This window comes from Gossypium arboreum, chromosome 1 (assembly GCF_025698485.1).
Source record: "Gossypium arboreum isolate Shixiya-1 chromosome 1, ASM2569848v2, whole genome shotgun sequence".
Taxonomy (NCBI): domain Eukaryota; kingdom Viridiplantae; phylum Streptophyta; class Magnoliopsida; order Malvales; family Malvaceae; genus Gossypium; species Gossypium arboreum.
In genome coordinates this window covers 100445185-100464628 of record NC_069070.1, presented here as the reverse complement: position 1 = coordinate 100464628, position 19444 = coordinate 100445185, and the positions used below count along the sequence as shown (strand labels likewise).

At 37.5% G+C, this 19444-nt stretch overlaps 1 protein-coding gene across 4 annotated transcripts; it reads right to left on the bottom strand.

Annotated features, from left to right (window-relative positions):
* Nucleotides 1-12724: 12724 nt before the first annotated feature.
* Nucleotides 12725-18231, bottom strand: LOC108483244 (protein IQ-DOMAIN 32-like). 4 transcript variants are annotated; one of them, XM_017786529.2, is made up of 6 exons: nt 17615-18231; nt 16182-16673; nt 15893-16099; nt 15047-15124; nt 13323-14940; nt 12725-13026 (listed from the first exon to the last, which is right to left on the bottom strand). In XM_017786529.2, the coding sequence occupies exons 1-6, from the start codon at nt 17696-17698 to the stop codon at nt 13007-13009; spliced, it is 2499 nt and encodes an 832-aa protein (XP_017642018.1). In that variant the 5' UTR covers nt 17699-18231; the 3' UTR covers nt 12725-13006. The 4 variants fall into 4 exon arrangements, with proteins under 4 accessions (XP_017642018.1, XP_052885481.1, XP_017642015.1 ...); XM_053029521.1 differs by having other exon boundaries at nt 15047-15121; nt 17615-18230; XM_017786526.2 differs by having other exon boundaries at nt 13305-14940; nt 17615-18229.
* Between the last annotated feature and the right edge of the window lie 1213 nt (nt 18232-19444).

Here is a 19444-nt window from a genome sequence, read left to right as displayed (position 1 = left end):
TTATTACTTGAAAACATTTTTTTATCGCGGAAGTTATGACATCATTCATTTATATGAAACCCTAAGTTAAGTTTCCAAAACGTATGAGTGGTGTCGCCGTTTATAAATCAGTAAAATTAACAATTTAAAATCCTGAAATAAACCCAAAATAGTTCGAGCCTAAATACATAAATAGTCCCGAAGATAATTACTAAATGAGAGCAAATAAAATCAAATGTAACTCATGAAACCAACATATGACTAACGGTGGTCACCGTCGAGCCCTCCGTTGCACAATCCATCTACTGCTGGGAATTACCTGACAGATAAAATAAACAAAGGGGTGAGTTTTCGCAAACTCAGTGTGCGCATCCCCATAGACAACATGCATACAAATAGGTAACAGAATACAAATAATTCAACCTTAGCCATTTTCAGAATCAGTGTGGACCCTAGCCCACTCGGATAAAAAATCAGAACAATCGGGCCTTAGCCCACACAAACATCGTATGTATAACAGATCAGATTATCAAAGAAACATGCCCACCAACCCTGCACACCATCTCTGTCCAACCCAACACACCATGTGGGGATAGAATCAACCCATCCAGCCCTACACACCAAGTATAGGAATAAAGTCGACCCATCCAACCCTACACACCAAATGGTACCTTAAAACGGCGCATATCAGATACATCCAGCATAACTGCCAGATAACATGCTAATAGCCTTTCAGTCTTCCTTCTCTTTACAACAATCCCAACCCAATGCAATGCAACATAAATAATATGGCATGTTTGTATGCAGATATCAAATCATACCATCATCAAGTCAGAACAGATATACAAAATCAAACAGATACACATGCTAAAATTAACATGTTTTTGCATACAATCCAGTAAAAAATCAAAGTATGGGGTCTAAGTAACGCTTACCGACCCTACAATCCGGTCACAGTCGACTTAGGTGACCCGTGCAACCTTACAGAACATTTCAAACAATTTGGGCTCACACGCCCGTGTGCCCTACCTGTGTCGGACCACACGGCCCAAATGGGCCTTGCCCGTGTGGATCACATGGCCTGGCCCAAAATCCCACACGCCCGTGTGGTTCACCCGTGTTACCCACACGCCCATGTGGCCTACATGGCCCATTTGGTCAAGCCTGTGCCTCGCACACGGACTCGCCAGCCTCACACGGCAGTTTCTGTCGTGCCTGTATGGCACGCGCACGACCTGGCTCGTCAGTCACACGCCCGTGTATCGTAACACAGACTACCACAAGGGCAATCCACATGCTCGTATGGCGTCAACAAACAGCTTTTTGACTTTCACCGAAACTTGTTTTCTGTGTAAATGAAGTACACACCTGGTATCGATCCGAAGCTAGCGCAACCCCGAGCACTCCATAACCTATTATTGAACAGGATTTCACCCTTTTAATCACTTAATCCGAGTTACTAAGAAATAAAAAAATCCCGAAAGTTAATGACAACGTTACCTTGAACCAAAAATAGTGATTCCTCACTGTTTAGAACGTCGATTAGTGACCCATGGAACCCTGATTGTCTCCTAAATAGAAAATAATCCCTTAATTACCCAACATTTATTAGAATGAAACAGAACGCATCTCCACACTTACCGAAAGAGCGTCTCCAAAGACGAAAGCAAAACTATCAAAAAGAGAGAAAATAAAGAGGAAATAGTGTAAATGAAATTTCGGCAGCACAAGAAGGGGATTTTCGACAAAAAGAAAACAAAGAAAGGTGGAGAAGGGAGTTGCAGAGAATTTCAGCAGGAAAAGATTTTCGAAAAGAATCAAAAACTAACCAGATAACCCTAAAATCTACTACTCTTCTATCAGCAGTTTACTAAAACTCTACCTTCTAGCTGAAATTTACAGCAAAATACTCCTCCTCTTTCCCACACAGAGAATCGAACCCCAGACCCCATCATACCAACACACACTTAGCCACCAGACCAGCGAGCCCATTCTATTATATTCATACAAATAAATTCTTAGAAGCCTATACCAAAAGCCAAGCTTTATTCATATAAGAACCAAAATTTTGCCCAAGCCTAGACTTCAACTTGGGACCTCCCCAACACACCCCAAAGCACTTAATCACATAAGCAGGCATATATTTATGTCAAAAATAGGGCGAAAATACAGTAAATATTCCAAAAGCCGAAATTACGAAATTTGGGGCGTTACATATTGTATATGTTGTGATTTGAGATTGTTGAAGTTGAAACAAACTTGATACGCAAATTTGGTATTAGGTTTGATATAATGAATTGGTACCAAATGGTTAAATGGTTAGAAATGTAAAAAATGTCATAGGTATCAAAGTAGAAATGATGATTTAGGTAATTTATATGTGTATGTGACATTAAAGGCAAGAAATGAACATATGGAAATGGTATCTTTGTTGAAATGATTGAATTGAGGTATTGGTTTGTTTGTTTAGGTCTTACAAATGGGTACTATTTGGATTTTCTGAAAATGGACGGTCACATCACGATGTCAGGCCCTTAACGTCGCGACAAGGTCAAGTTGAGTACCAACTCCTCTTTCCATATCTATATGTTACTCCGGTCACTCTACCCTCCATAGTAAACTCATTTTCACCCACTCTTTACTTCTAAAAGCCCATCACCTCAGGCTTTCATCATTCAGTTTACACTACCTTCAGAGGAAAACGGCTTTTCATCTAACAAGTTGAGTGCACCAGAAGTTGCAGCCCATACGAAGTGACAATACTCTAGAACGACATATTTTATGTGCTAATCGCATGCTTATTTTGAGTATGATCCTACTAATTTAGATTATTTTATGGTTTTTTATCTTTTAGGGACTAAATTAGAGGCAAGAGGAAATTTAAAGGCAAAAAGTGCGAATTTGAAGATATAATGGGCCAACATGCAAAGAAAGAGAGAAGTGGTGCCAAAAATGCAAACATGGAAGACCCAAGGACTAAAATGCAAAAGAAGAGATTTTATAGCACAAGACTCTATTTTAATTTCAATTATATTAAGATAATTATTAAGGATTTTTATTTAGATTTAATTCTAGGATTTATTTTCATTTATCTTTATTTATCTTTATTTATTTGTGATCACGTGATTCGTAATAAGTAATAAATATTTATAATGAAGATCAAACCTAGACTAACTATTATCACGACGAAAAGGCAAGCGCACCTATCGAACAATAGTACAGTAATGGCAAGACCGGGATATCGTACCCAAGGAACCAAAAGTACTAGTAATAACTATCTTTTTATTATCTAGCCTAAGAATAAAAGGGGTTTTATTTGTTTTAATTAACTAATTATCTAAACTAAGAACGCACAGAGAAAAGAATTGGGGAATTGCTTTTGGGAAAATCGATTGACTTGAGACAATACCTAAGGAAAAATCCACCTAGACTTTACTTGTTATTCTAGCTCCAAATCAGACGATTTATTCATTCAACTTGTTCCGTAGAGATCCCTAAGTTATGTTATTATCCCTATTCAAGACTAATAACGTCTAATCCCTAGATTGAATAACCGACACTTTTCTCTAATTAACACTCTAGGGTTGCATTAACTCGATCTATGGATCCCTTTATTAGGTTTCACCCTAATCCGGCAAAATCTTGTCACCCTAATTCTAAGCGTGCAATCAACTCCGCTTAATTATGACAAAAGTACTCTTAGACAGGGTCTATTCCTCCTCTGAATAAGAGCATGTCTTGAATCAGTATCCTGGAATATCAAAACAAGAATTAAGAACACATAATTAAGAACAAGTTAAATATTTATCATACAATTCAGAAAATAATAACAACATACTTCTTAGGTTTCATTCCCCTTACGTATTTAGGGGATTTAGTTCATAACTAAATAAGAAAAAATCTCCAAAGAATAAAGAATACAAAACATAAAGAAAACCCAAAACTCCTGAAGGGAAATTGAGGAGAGATCTTCAGTCTTGATGATGAATCCAGCTTCTGAGATGGATCAATTGGTTTCCTTGGGGTAATTTCTTAACCCCTTATTCTCCGTCCCCCTTTTTCTCCTCTTCTAGGGTGTATTTATAGGCTTTGGAATGCCTAGAAGCCCTCAAAAGTGGCCTTTTCTGAATTGGACTTAACTTGGGCTCAGCATAGACACGCCCGTGTGACGCACCCGTGTGAGTCGTGCTCCAATTTTGCCAGATTGACACGGCCATGTGGTCTGACCGTGTGAGGAGGTCCAGACCATGTTGATTTCGTACTTTGGTCCATTTTCTCCGTTTTTGGCCCGTTTCTCGTTCCTTTCGCTCTCCTATGCTCTCCTAAGTATAAAACATGAAATTAAAGCATTAGAAGCATCGAATTCACCAATTGTAATGAGAAATCATCCATAAAATGCATTAAATATGGGGTAAAAATTTGTATAATTTACGGTTTATCAAATACCCCCACACTTAAGCATTTGTTTGTCCTCAAGCAAAATTCTCAGCTCATAATCAAAATAAATCCTTCTCAACTTATAATTTCTATCAATAATATCTCAAATTAATCCATAGGTAATCATACATTGAGAATTTAACTAAAAGAACATAAAAGTTTCAATCATTCCAAGTTGAGCATTTTATTCCGAAAACATAGGTGTTTTCCCTCATCTAAGTAATTACTTTTAATTCAGAATATCACAGAGTTTTACATCCTCACTAAAGATTCACTCAAATCACTCAAGGTGTTTTAAGGACAACAAAGGAAGCACTCAATAGTCAATAATGGAAAGTCATTACCATAAGCTTGCATGAAAATCAAATCTCCACCACTTTAATTTAAGATGATACATCAATCAAAAGGTCTTTAGAGGGTTGTAATGAGGCTTGGTTAGGGGGTGTGGTCACAAGCTGAAAGAAAGGGTTAGAATCGAGATTGAATTGAAAAGTTGCCTAACTAGAAAATGAGTTAATCTTCACTTGCGTACAACAGAGCTTTGCTCAGAATATGAAATTACATATATGCATACATAGTTGTTTTTTTTTTTTTAAGAACAAGTTAAATAATATAAACCAAATATCAAGAACAAAACATAGCTAGGCAATCCATTCAACTCAACTCTCGACAAAAATAGGGATTAATTTAGGGGATTTCAACAATAATGGGTTAAAGGTTAATATTAAGGGTAATACAAGAAATGTTTGTTAGGCTCAATGGGGTTTACTAGGGGTTAATTGTGGAGGTAGGTTTTTCATGGCATGAGTGGGTTAATCCTAAGTGCCTTAATCATTTTGATAAATCAAATCAAATGGTGTGGTCTCGACATGCATAATCAAGCAAGTTCTAGAATAACAATTCAATACTGATGCACTCAAAGCAATAATAAAAGTGAGCATGAAAGGATGAATAGATACTCAAAAGGCTCAAAAATCTCACAAAAATTATGGCTTTTTTATTTTTAGACTCGTGAATTCCAATTCAAAGTAATACCTAGACTTGGGGAAACAGCCTAAGATTTTGAATTCTTAAAAATCAACTCACCATGCTTGATTCTCTATTGTTTGAAAGTTTAAATAATTAATGCATAAATCCCTATGTTTTAATTCAAGATATATCAATCAAAATCATAAATTAATTAAAATTTATCCTAAATATGAATGAGAGTTTTTTCAAGAGAACACGATGATTATTCAGGGATTTTTTTGATAATGAAACAAATACCACCCACACTTAAGATGTACATTGCCCTCAATGTACAAAGATAGATATTAGAGTAAAAAAATAAGATAGGGAGAGAAGTGAAACTTCCAGTATGATGAATTCCACGAACTAGAGTTTTGGAGAGTGATCGGTTCAAGAGTGGAGGAGGATACTCCGGCTGTCGTAGAGGTTCATTAGGCCATAAGTCCTGCGCCAAAAGAATATTATATCTAGTGGTAGCTATGGTCGTGGTCGAGCACGACATGGCAGTCGTGGAGAACCTTTCCCGCTGGAGTTTTATTTCCTATGTAAGGATGAGCTTAAGAGCTCTATATAACTATAATAAAATCAGGAACTTTTTAAAGGATAGTAGGAAGAATAAGTATTCGAAAAGAAATAGCCGAAATTTATAATAAAATTTTAAATCTGCTAAAAAATAAAAATCAAAATCAAAATCAAAAAATAAAAAGTAGTTTGAATAAAAATTAAAAACATAAAATAATAAAATAAATATTTCTAAACATCTTCATCACCGGATGGTTCGCGATAAGATGTGGACCCGCCGAAGATGACGCTCCCTTCCTCTTCTTCAAGGCTGGTACGGCGGTTTTCTTTCCTCTTGAAGATGACATTGAAACGAAGTTGGAGGCTGCGCACGGGCGTGGCAGGGGGTACAGCCGTGTGGAAGGAAAATGGAGGGAAAAGAGATGGGAAAGTGAGGATTAATGCAGGGGAAGTGGATTTTAGGATGGTTTGGGGGTTGGGGAAATGAGAATCTCGGGAATGGTGGCCGGAACAGGGATTAGGGAGTGGAGAATGGTAGATTTTGGCTAGGTTTTTGAAATGGGGAAGAAGATGAACAGTGGTTTGCTTACATAGGGGAGGACTACACGGCCTAGGGCCACGCCCGTGTACTCTGAGGGTGAGCCCATGTTTTTTGAATTTTACGATTTAGGTCGTGCCCGGCTACTATCTCACGCCAGTGTGTCTTGGGCGTATGTGGCACATGGCCATGTCGCACAGTCGTGCTGAGCTTTGTTCGCTTCTTCCACACCCGTGTGTTAGGGTACCACGCCCGTGTATTGTTGTCCACGGATTAACGGCACAGAAGTGTCTCCAGCCCGTGTTGAAGAAACAGAATCAAGCCTTGCCCCTGGCACGCCCGTGTTTTTCTATTCCCAAACCCGTGTTCACCTATCAAGTTCACCCATGGTCATGTCGCATAGCCATGGGGATTTATCGCATCCCGTGTTTTGAGGAATCATGTCCTGCTTCCACACAGCTGTATCGCACGATCGTGTCTCTTCCCCTGTTTGGCCACGGCTTTAGGCAAGCCCGTGTGCCTGGCCGTGTGTGCTGAAAAACTTTGCAATTCAAATATAAAGTTAATGATTCAAAGTGTTAGAAATTAAAAATAAAGAAATCAAAATATGTTAGTGCTTGGGTTGCTTCCCAAGAAGCACTTATTTATAGTCTAAGCTCGACTTACCTCTCTAGTGAATGGTCAGGGTGGTTCGAGGAGTTTATACTCATTCCTACTATCGATCTCATCAAAATAGGGTTTTAATCGGGTGTTGTTTACCTTAAAAGTGTCAAACTTGGGATGACTCACCTCTACCGTACCGAATGGAAAAATACTGAGTACCGTAAGAGAGATTTCCTCATTCGATGTGGTAGTGACAATGTGGGGATCTACAGTATCTAGTAAGACTTTATCGCCAACCTTAAGTTGATGAGGAGAGGTATCGAGCTTGTTTTAACGTAGTTTCAATTTATCATGTGTTCTCGATTTATGTGCTCGTCATTCGTCTAGCTCCTCTATCCGTAGCCTTCGTTCTTCATGAATGCGTCCTCTATCATTTCTGAAACATGGCTCGTGAACTTCTTTGAAGCTTAATTTCTGCAAAGTCATATTGTTAGTTTTAGTAGATTAGTGTGGACTATTACCTTCAATGTTCAATGTGATGCCAGAATTACGAGCTTGAAGGGTGATCGTTTCGTCTCCCACACGAAGTGTAAGCTCACCTGTGCCAACATCAATAATTGTTTTAGCAGTTGTTAGAAAGGGCCTTCCTAAAATCAAAGGGGTGTTATTATCCTCCTCTATGTCTAGAACAACGAAATCAACGGGGAATATGAACTTATCTACTTTCACGAGTACATCTTCAATAATACCCCTAGGGAATCTTATAGTTTTATCTGCCAATAAAATGCTCATCCTAGTTTGTTTAGGTTTCCTAAAACCTAGTTGGTTAAACATTTTGTAAGGCATAACGTTAATACTAACCCCTAAATCAGCTAATGCATGACTTATATCTAAACTACCAATTAAACAAGGAATTGTAAAACTCCCTGGATCTCTCAATTTGTGGGGTAGCTTATTCAGTAGAATAGCTGAGCAGACTGCATTTAGCTCCACATGCGATGCTTCGTCCAACTTCCGCTTATTTACTAAAATCTCTTTTAAAAATTTCATTGCATTTGGCATCTGGGACAAAGCTTCAATAAATGGTAAGTTAATATGTAATTTTTTCAAAAGTTTGAGGAATTTACCGAATTGTTCGTCTGAACGGTCTTTCATCGTCGCGTTAGGGTATGGGACACGAGGTTTATATTCATCATTCACCGTTTTGTTATGACTTACCTCACTTTTACCTTTGCTCACCACGGTTCCTTGCATCAATTCTGGCTCAGATGCAATGAATCCTTCCTTATCTTGAGAACTAATTGCTTTGAGGTATTCCCTTGGGTTAGGTTCAGTATTACTTGGTAAGCTACCTTGTGGTCATTCAGAGATTAGTTTGGATAGCTGGCTTATCTGAGTTTCGAGTCCTTGGATTGATGCTTGTTGATTTTTAAGTGTTGCCTCGGTATTTTGGAAACGGGTTTCTGACATTGATATGAATTTTGAGAGCATCTCTTCAAGGTTCGGTTTCTTCTCTTGTTAATAAGGTGGCTGTTGAAAACCTTGAGGATTTTGTGGCTTTTGATTTCTTTGACCACCCCAGGAGAAATTTGCGTGGTTCCTCCAACCTACATTATAAGTATTACTGTATGAGTTATTTTGAGATCTAAAGTTATTGTTACCCATATAGTTGACTTGTTCCTCTTCGGTTATGGGATTGAAGGATTGATATTCTGTATGCACACCTCCTCCACTTGAGTCACACCTCATTACTGGATGTACCTGCATAGAACCAAGTAAACCATCAATCGTTTTATTGAGAAGTTCTACCTAATTTGACAGCATAATAACTGAGTCGACGTTATAAACGCCGGCTGTTTTTATTGGCTTAGTCCTCATGATTTGCCACTAATAGTTATTCAGTGACATTTCTTCAATGAATTCATAAGCCTCTTCAGGTGTTTTGTTGTTGATGGTTCCGCCAGCAACTGCGTCAACCATTTGCCGAGTCGAGGGATTCAGACCATTGTTGAATGTTTGTATTTGCAACCAAAGCGGTAACCCACGGTGAGAGCACCTTCTCAGTAAGTCCTTGTATCTCTCCCGTACATCGTAAAGTGTTTCTAAATCCATCTGCACAAAAGAAGAGATATCATTACGTAATTTAGCCGTTTTAGCCGGCGAAAAATATTTTAGTAAAATTTTCTCGGTCATTTGTTCCCAAGTAGTAATTGACCCTCGTGGTAACAAGTTCAACCACTGTTTAGCTTTGTTCCTCAATGAAAAAAGAAATAACCGAAGATGAATGGCATCATCAGAAACGCCATTGATTTTAAATGTGTTGCAAAATTCCAGAAAGTTTGCTAAGTGAGTGTTGGGATCTTCATCCTGCAAACCATCAAACTGAACAAACTACTGTATCATCTGAATAGTGTTAGGTTTTAATTCAAAAGTATTTGCAGCTACAGCAGGTCTAACTATGCTAGATTCAGTTCCTGTTAAAGAAGGTTTAGCATAATCATACATAGTGCGTGGAGCAGGATTTTGATTAGCCGCAATTGTAGGAGGTAGCTGATTGCCTTGGTTTTCAGCCGTCTCTTCGATTGGAGGTTGAGTATCGTCTTCTTGCTCGTTCTCTGTGTATCTTAAGTTGCGCCTTTTTTCTCTTTGGTTTCTAGGAACTGTACGATCAATTTCTTCGTCAAAAAGTAATGGTCCCGACGGGTTTCTTCTAGTCATAAACTATAAAAACCTGCCAAGAGAAAGAAAAAATAAATTAATAAATAATAATAATAAAATTAAATTAAATAGCAAGAAAAATAAATGGTTAAAGTTATAAAAATTGAGCGTTCCTAATATCTTAGTTCCCCGGCAACGACGCCAAAAACTTGATCGCGTGATTCGTAACAAGTAATAAATATTTATAATGAAGATCAAACCTAGACTAACTATTATCACGACGAAAAGGCAAGCGCACCTATCGAACAATAGCATAGTAATGGCAAGACCGGGATATTGTACCCAAAAGAACCAAAAGTACTAGTAAGAACTATCTTTTTATTATCTAGCCTAAGAATAAAATGGGTTTTATTTGTTTTAATTAACTAATTATCTAAACTAAGAACGCACAGAGAAAAGAATTGGGGAATTGCTTTTGGGAAAATCGATTGACTTGAGACAATACCTAAGGAAAAATCCACCTAGACTTTACTTGTTATTCTGGCTCCAAATTGGACGATTTATTCATTCAACTTGTTCCGTAGAGATCCCTAAGTTATGTTATTATCCCTATTCAAGACTAATAACATCTAATCCCTAGATTGAATAACCGACACTTTTCTCTAATTAACACTCTAGGGTTGCATTAACTCGATCTATGGATCCTTTTATTAGGTTTCACCTTAATCCGGCAAAATCTTGTCACCCTATTTCTAGGCGTGCAATCAACTCCGCTTAATTATGACAAAAGTACTCTTAGACAGGGTCTATTCCTCATCTGAATAAGAGCATGTCTTGAATCAGTATCCTGGAATATCAAAACAAGAATTAAGAACACATAATTAAGAACAAGTTAAATATTTATCATACAATTCAAAAAATAATAAGAAGATTCTTCTTAGGTTTCATTCCCCTTAGGTATTTAGGGGATTTAGTTCATAACTAAATAAGAAAACATCTCCGAAGAATAAAGAATACAAAACATAAAGAAAACCCAAAACTCCTGAAGGGAAATTGAGGAGAGATCTTCAGTCTTGATGATGAATCCGGCTTCTGAGATGGATCAATCGGCTTCCTTAGGGGTAATTCCTTAACCCCCTATTCTCCGTCTCCCTTTTTCTCCTCTTCTAGGGTGTATTTATAGGCTTTGGAACGCCTAGAAGCCCTCAAAAGTGGCCTTTTCCTAATTGGACTTAACTTGGGCTCGGCATAGACATGCCTGTGTGACACGCCCGTGTGAGTCGTGCTCCAATTCTGCCAGATTGACATGGCCATGTGGTCTACCCGTGTGAGGAGGTCCAGGCCGTGTTGATTTCGTACTTTGGTCCATTTTCTCCGTTTTTGGCACGTTTCTCGTTCTTTTCGCTCTCCTATGCTCTCCTAAGTATAAAACATGAAATTAAAGCATTAGAAGCATAGAATTCACCAATTCTAATGAGAAATCATCTATAAAATGCATTAAATATGGGGTAAAAATGTGTATAATTTACGGTTTATCAATTTGTATTTATCTTTTAGAATTTCATTAGGAATAGACTAGGTTTTCTAGTACTATAAATAGGGGATGGAGTGGCACATATTTGACATCTCTTTTTCCTATAAACACTCCCTCTCCTAAAAACCTTATATTTTGTTTTCTCCATATTTTCTTCAATAAAAATCTCATATCTATTTTATTTATTTCTTTCACAAAAATCATGAGCCACTAAACCAATCTAGCCGAAGGTTGTCAAAATTCCCCAAAAAGGTTCATGAGGCTTAGAATCCGCGCTTAGCTTTCTCAACAGGGTATTCATCGCTTCTCCGCACTACGGGGCTGACGCTTCCGTCCATGTCCTTTAATAGGTGATCTTTTCAACTTGTGCAAGGAACGGCCGCTTTGTACGTTTTGGGAAGATTACACAGTCGGTTCGTTGGCTTTCTGTGTTAGAGGTTGGCGAATCCAAGAGGCAAAACAGTGTGGTATTCGCCGTTGGAAAGTGGTGATCTAGCAGAAGATAGTCCCACAAAAACGATTATTGGCTAGAGTCAAGTTCCGCCAAATCTTAAGTCTAAATCTTTGGAGCTGGTGGTCGTAGACGTCCTCTTCCACTATAACTGGCTTATCCTGCTCGAGAAGGGTTACTTAAAAGTCAAGGATTGAATCCAAGGCGGAACGCGACAACCGGAGGCTGAAATCTCGCCACATAAGAAACTTTCTCTATTTTCAAACTTTGTTTATTTTTTCCATTTTAATTTCTGCAATCTATTTAATTTCGCAATTTCAATTCATTTTAAATTCTGTTTTTTTTTTTTTTCAGATTCTTAATTCTATTTTTTTTTCAAAAACACAGGTTTTCTTGGCCAAGAAATTGTCCAGAATTTCAAGAAACTAGCATTCGTACAATCTAGTCCTTAAAGATTCGACCCTACTTCCCCTTTACTGTTATTTTTACTATTTTACAGGGAATAAGATATTTTTGGTACTCTCAACGACGCATCACAAAGCTATATTGTAACGCTACAACATGGACTTCACATACATATGGAGTTCTCCTCGCATGCCTTACATCGAAAATTCTACTGCATGACTCAAACTGCAACATGCACAAGACATTCCCGAGAATAGTTTCAAGGCATTAACTTGCTATTGTTACGCTTTTGCTATGTTACCAAATACAAATATATCTATGAAATCCTATTATAGGTATTAGATCAAATTAGTCTCTCTACAAGTTAAAATACTTGAAATAATAGAAGATTTAAAGCAGACTTGAGCAACAAAGAATAGTCCTAAAATGAAAATAAATTTATAGAATTAGCTGAAAACAAAATAAGAATAAAAATTAGTCCTGGAAATAGTGGCCAATGAAACAACAGAGAACGGCCAAGTTATTACAGGAAAGCCCTTTTCTAAAGCTATCCACTTCACCAGTCATTGTCTTAAACTCCGAACAGACATTTAAAAAAAACATGTCGTGGCAAACCTCAATAATATCACACCAAACACGGTTCATCAAAATACACAATAGCATACCTCCCAGGCTGAAAATACAGGAAAAAAAATTCAACAATGGTCTTAGTACTGCTAATATACAAGAAATCTTTTACTCCACTCTATAAATATTTATATATCTCAAATGATGTGGTGAAATTCAATGGGATAAAACTAGATATTAAGAACAACAATCAACGCACTTCTCAATCTGAAGGGTTGAATGCCGTGGTACTCCAGATAAGCCTTCACCTTTGCCATCTTCTCTCTGAAACAAACAACAAGGTTTTTAATCATAAGTTACTATGCTTTTACTTACCTACTAAAAACCAGAATGGAAACATAAAGGCCCAATCCTTTCCAGTTCATCGTCAATAATCCCATTGAGCCAGTATGTCATGATGGCATACAGTTAAAACCACAAGGATTTCTTGACTAGAAACAACTAAAGAACTTCACATGTTAAAAAGCTCAACAATGGATGACCATATAGTAGCAAGGCTAACAATTTAAGATGATATTATAATAATAAAGTTGAGAACACACCCTGAGTAGGATTGGTACCATTTCTTTTTGCACCCTGCTGGGCTTGAGATAAGGATCGATGGATTCTTGGAGAACCCTGCCTCCCATTTGCACCTGGTAAGGAATGTCTCTTCTTGATATAAATGTCTCTATCTTGCACATCTGGACTTGATCTTGGTGAGTTATTTGTATTAACCTTAGCTCTTGCAGCTTCTGTGGCTTGCATGAAACGGGGAAGAGGATTGCTACTGTTACTATCCCTTGGCTCCTCATCAATGTTCTCAGGTCTTGTTGAACTAAAAGAATTGCGTCTCTTCCCATTTTTCTGATCTTTGGGCAATTCTTCCATAGTACTTGCAGCCGAAGTTGATGGAGAACCCTTGGCTGCAGACAAGGACTTGCGTTTTTGACTGCTCTTGTCAGTTTTTTTCCTTTTAGCTTTCACTGATACCTCGCTAGAAGGTGTTCCTTGAGATTCTGGAACAGTCATATGGCTCCGGGGAGAGACTTCAGGGGATGACCTGTACGCTTGATTTTTCATAGGATCCCGTTCTCTCTGCAGATTAGATGCTCTTTTCAGCGGCTCCTGCTCTACTTGTGGGAAGTCTGCAACAATTAAATTTGCCAACCCCCCTTTAGAATCATCAAGTTTCTCAGGCTGATGGGCAACAGGTAGAGAAGAATCGGGCACTGGGATTGCAACTGTATCATTGTTTTTAACATCCAAGTCCTTTGTACTCTTAGAAGTACAGTTTTCTTGCTCAGAAACTTTGGTTGCACTTTCATATTCTAAGGTTCCAGCTTCGGATCTATCAGGTGAATCAAGAGTGGAAGTAATAGAAAGCTCAGTTCCACATTCGGAGCCACCATGTTGAACCCTCCAATTGTTGAGGACTGGATTTTCTGAGATGCTTGGGTCCTTTGACCTGCTTATCATATCTGCCCCAGAAGGCACAGTGTCCAAGTTTGATTCAACTCTAACATCTTGGTAGGATGAATCAATTGATCTACTTGAATTGGCTGTTGAACTCAACTCCTCAAATTTGGTTTGTGCAGCAATAAATGCAGGATTACTTGTCCTTTTTGAACCCAATACAAATTTTTTTGCCTCTGTTTCCAGATGTTCAGAAGCAAATCTTTCCATAGAATGTTTGGGTTGTTCACTCCCAGTTTCAGGCTTGTTAGAAAGACAATGGACCTCTATTTGAGAATGTGCACTGATTTGCATTGTTTGACCTTGTGAGTTCATCTCGGGAGAGGCCTCTTTCAGATCAGATTTAATTGCACTGTCAATTTGAGGTTGTTCAGAATCATCCGTTACTGACGAGGAAGATGGCTGGCATGCCTCAAACTTAAAGTTGGCTGCATCATAGGTGATCAGATTATCTTCACTTTCTGATGAAACCATTGTCTCCCTTACATGAGGCTTTGGTTCGTTTGACGCAGAAATATTTTCAGAAGGAACTGCAGGAGTACGTGGAGAGTCACAATCTTCAGTGTTCTTTTGTTCTGGTTGTTCAATAGGTAACTCTGCTTTTGATGCCTTTTCAGATGATGACACTGACATCCACCTCTCCAGCCAGCTCCAAGCAGAATTCGGTTTAGATGAATCACACTTGAAGTGGATAGTTTTGGTCTTGGGAGTCGAATCCATCAGCTGCAATCAAAGCAAATTTTCAGTAAGGACGGGTAGACATAATTTGAAAGACAGCTGCCAGCAAATAGTAAAAAACAAGTAGCTAAAGAATGTTTATTTAATATACCTGACGAGCAAACCTATTACTAAGCAGCTTTTCCATGGAATTGTAAGTCAAGTTCTTTTTTGTTGCTGAGTTTCCCTGCTTCAGAAAATAAAAGAAAGAATAGGTAAAACTATCAAAGATTAGTAACTATTGGAAGTGTCATGTATCAGCACAAGAACTCTCCATTTAGACCACCATAATCCCGCTAATCATAAGGACTGTATGATATTCTTTGATGTATTTTCTAGATATTCTTTGATGTATTTTCTATGTAATTCATTGCATCTTGTTTTATATAAAAAGAAATTACTTAAATAAACAACATGAGAAGTAGGACCATTAGTCCATAATTCCTGAATTTCTTGCAAAGCTAATCAAAAAAGTAAACAAATCCTATGTGATACGTATCTCTCTCAAACAGCAACTGAATAGTAAGGTCGTTCAAATTACAGGTGCAACTCACTCTGCAGCCGTTGTTTAAAATTAGATTTGTGCCAGGTGGACTGAAGCGAATATTTTTAACAGGTCTTTAAGGATCACTTTGAACTTTCATGCTCGTAAAAATAGAACATGCTCATAGAATGCCTCTTACTTATGAAAGGCCATCCAGGCAGCACTACCCTACACACTTTAGTTGAACTAGAAATAAGCTGTCTAAAGGAATCATGCCTAAATCCTAATTACACCAAGGCACAGGACTTAAGTCAATAAAAAAAATATAGCCATAGATTCAAACACAAGGTAAATTGTAATGATAAAGTTTTCTTTAAACAGGAAGCTAGCATGTCACCCATCAATAATGAACCAGAACATACAAGGAAAACAGTCTTGTGACTCCTAATTATTGATTTGAGCTGAACGAATTACCAATCTTTGATTGACTTCTTGGTGCTTGCCATCCAGCTTTTCCACATAAGATCCTTCTTGAGATTGGCGAGCACGAACAAGAAGTTGCATTTTGACAATGGCTTGAACACACCGTAAGGTCCCCACAGCATGCCTTCGGACCAAGTGCCCACGCACAGCAGCCTGCAACTTTACTAAATTCTTAAGCTTTCCTAGCTCTTTCTGTGCCTGCAAATGAATGCATAAGAAAAAATGTAAGACACATTACCAATTCGAAAGTTTTAAACTCACACTGAGAAAGAAATTATACCAAAAACCCTCTGATTGCAGTCTGGATGATTACAACAACAGATTCATCTAGGCTGAAATCATCTTCAGCCTCATTTGTAGTGGCAGTAATAGGTTCAGGCACTTTCGATTCCTCTGGCTCTGGAGTTAACTGAGATTTTTCTTCAGTGCATTTTATCGGTGCCAGCAACTGAGATTTTTCTTCAGCAAGTTCTATAGGCGTCAGCGAGTGAGATTTTTCTTCTGTGTACTCTTTCAGTGCCACCAACTGGGATTTTTCTTCAATGTACTCTTTTGGTGTCATCAGCTGAGGTTTCTCTTCAGTGTACTGAACAGTGGAGGTTTTCTCAGAAGCAACCGAGACATCTTGCTGTTGAAACTCAAAACCAACAGAGTCTTGACTTTCCTTAAGTCCTGTAGTGGTAGTTACTTGTATCACAGAGTTGCTAAGCACTCGATGCCGTTCAGATCTCTTCCGAAAACTCCATCCCTTTTTGTCACTTGATCTCTTATTCTGGAATGAAATTTAAACGGCCTAATTCAGTTCAAAGGGAGACCAAGAAAAGAAAGAGGGAGAACAAAAAAGAACAATTGCTCTGTTTTAAATGAATTCAGGTGCTCTTCGCTCTGAAGTCCAACTCTGCCCGATCTTACTGCTTGTTTGATTGAACTTAAACGAATTAAAATGCCCTTAACTCTAAATTCTTGCTAGAATCTATAGCTTTTCCATTGAGATCTAACGATGGCTATCAACAATGGAGTCCCAACAAGGGCATATCAGTACTATTGAACTGTCGTCTATCTAAGAGACAAAAGATGGACCACTGCATATACTTAAAAATATGAAGAAAAAAAAGGGATTAACCTCACAGTTCCTCTTTAAAACACATTTTAAGACTTCAGAAATTGAAACTTATCAGTCATTTCCAGTCACCAATGGCATCAGTAGCAGTTAAACTAATCAGATGAAGAACAAAGTAAATAAGGGTGGGTTTGGATTGGCGATTGGGTACGGTATACGCTACAGTATTTACAGTATCTAATCTCACCGCCACCGCTGTTTTTACACTAATCGCAAGTAAAGTCCATCCAAACTCACCCTAAATCTCATATCATAGCACATTTAAAAAGATGAAACCAAACCAGTTAAAAGAAGATAAATTTTAAAAACCTTTGAGAGTTCCGAAACTTGATACCGAGAAAACTATTTGCATTTAAAAAATTATGGAAAATAATCAGAGTTAAAAAAGGCAGCTTAGACATTGCTGATAAAAAATGCTAAGGCAGGAATTCTCAGATCTTAAAATTCTGGTGTAAGACAAGTTTTCAAACTCCCATTCCTCGACCAAATCCAAAAATTAAACTAAAAGGTGAAATGCAATTCGAAACAGCAGATGAAATACTAATTCAAAGCAAAGTAACAAAAAAAAGGGGGAAAATGCAGCCGTAATTTACCTCAGGGACATCAATGGCGTCGTCTTTTTCAGCGGAATCGCTGCCGCAAGTGATGAGTTTGAAACAGGAAGTGGATTTTCCCATTTTTAAAAAAAAAAAAATTCAATTGACTTTCCCTTTGCTTTCTTCTTCTATCCTTCACTCTCTTAAGTCTTTTTAACTCTAGCGAGTGTGTGAGGGACACGACAGTCTAATATTTTGGTGTGTGGATTGGGTATTGGAAATTGCAGCAAAGGTTAAAAAACGGAAAACACGGACCTCAAACACAGTCCTTAAAATCTATTTACTTTTTATGTTGGAATCCGCCACTTATCATGATTCTGTTACTGTTCCTGTTACGTTCGTTTGAGAGAAGCGAATAAGAAGAAAGCTGTCAGAACTCCACACTTTTCTTTTCATCTCTATTAAAATAAATGAAAATAATTAAAAAAAATTATATTTACATGATTAATAGCACAAAATTATCAAATTCTAATTATAAAATAATCATTTATAAGGGAAAATCCTAAAGGAGATGTCTGAACTCAGAAGATATCATGATTTGCTTTGTAGAAAAGTGTAATTGAATTCACACATACATACACATACATGCATACTAAAACAAGTCTGCGATTATGGGGAAAGATCCAATAACAGCAATGTGCAGATATACTATTGTGGAGCCATGATAGTACATCAAATAAGTTGTTGCCTCATAATCATGACAAATACCTCCAATAATAGCCACCCCATCTTTCTATAATTTACTAAAAATCTTAAAATTCAATCTTTTAATTAAATCATTGATATTTTTTAAAATTCCAAAAAACCTTTTTTTAAGGTTTTAATTTTCTTTTACATCTTTTAATAACTTTATGTTATGAAATAAATAATAAAGAGAATAAAAACAAAAAAATAGAAGAGTAAAAGGGAACAAATTTTTATTGATTAATAAGGATAATTGCGGGTAAATTTGAAGAAAATGTTGTTTTTAAAAAATAATTAGGGTTTTAGGCTATTTTTTCCAATATTTAAGGAAATAACCCAAATTTGGGATAGAAACAGAAAACATGTCCTACAGGAAGTGTTTTCTACTGAGGTGTTAGCTAGGGGCAGAAAAAACCCTATAGGATGCGCTTTCAGGTTGCTTGTTACCACTTCAACATAAAATACTTCTTGCAAAACGTGTTTTCTGTTTCTAAGAACTTGTTATTTTTTTGTGTTGGAAATTCAAGGAGAAAGATTTATTTGTTTTTATGTTTGAGGTAGATATTGTGATTGTTTTAAGGTATGTTTGAGTTCATGGTAATGTGATGGCACTCAGAGACCCACATATTTCATCTGTCATGTGGGGATGGAACCATCATTGTAAAAGCCCATTGGACTACAACTCAAGCTCCTAGTTCACGGTGGTTATGCGGTCACGGGTTGAAGTATAACTCGGGAGCCTAGTTGACAGTGGTTATGTGGTCACGGTTCAAGTTTCATGATACCAAAAGAGAATATTTTATAAACCTCATGCACAAGTTTGAAACCATAATCACAGGGAAAAACAAATGGCCTTTCTAGTATAATCAACTTATACTTTTTCTCCATCCTCATCAAATGTAGTATCCTTAACTTCATTGTTCGAAACATGTGACGGAGTTGGGGCCAAGAAGACTTTCAAGAGGGGAGCGACTATGACGGTGGAGAAAAAGTTGAAACTTGAGTCAGGGCAGTAACATTTGTAGTTATTAATAAGCTTTTTAATCATAGCAATGGCTGGCACTCTGAGTTGCATTTCAACTTTTCTTCACCAAAACAATCACTTCTCCACTGAAAGTCCTTTTGCTCCCAACTTTGTCACAA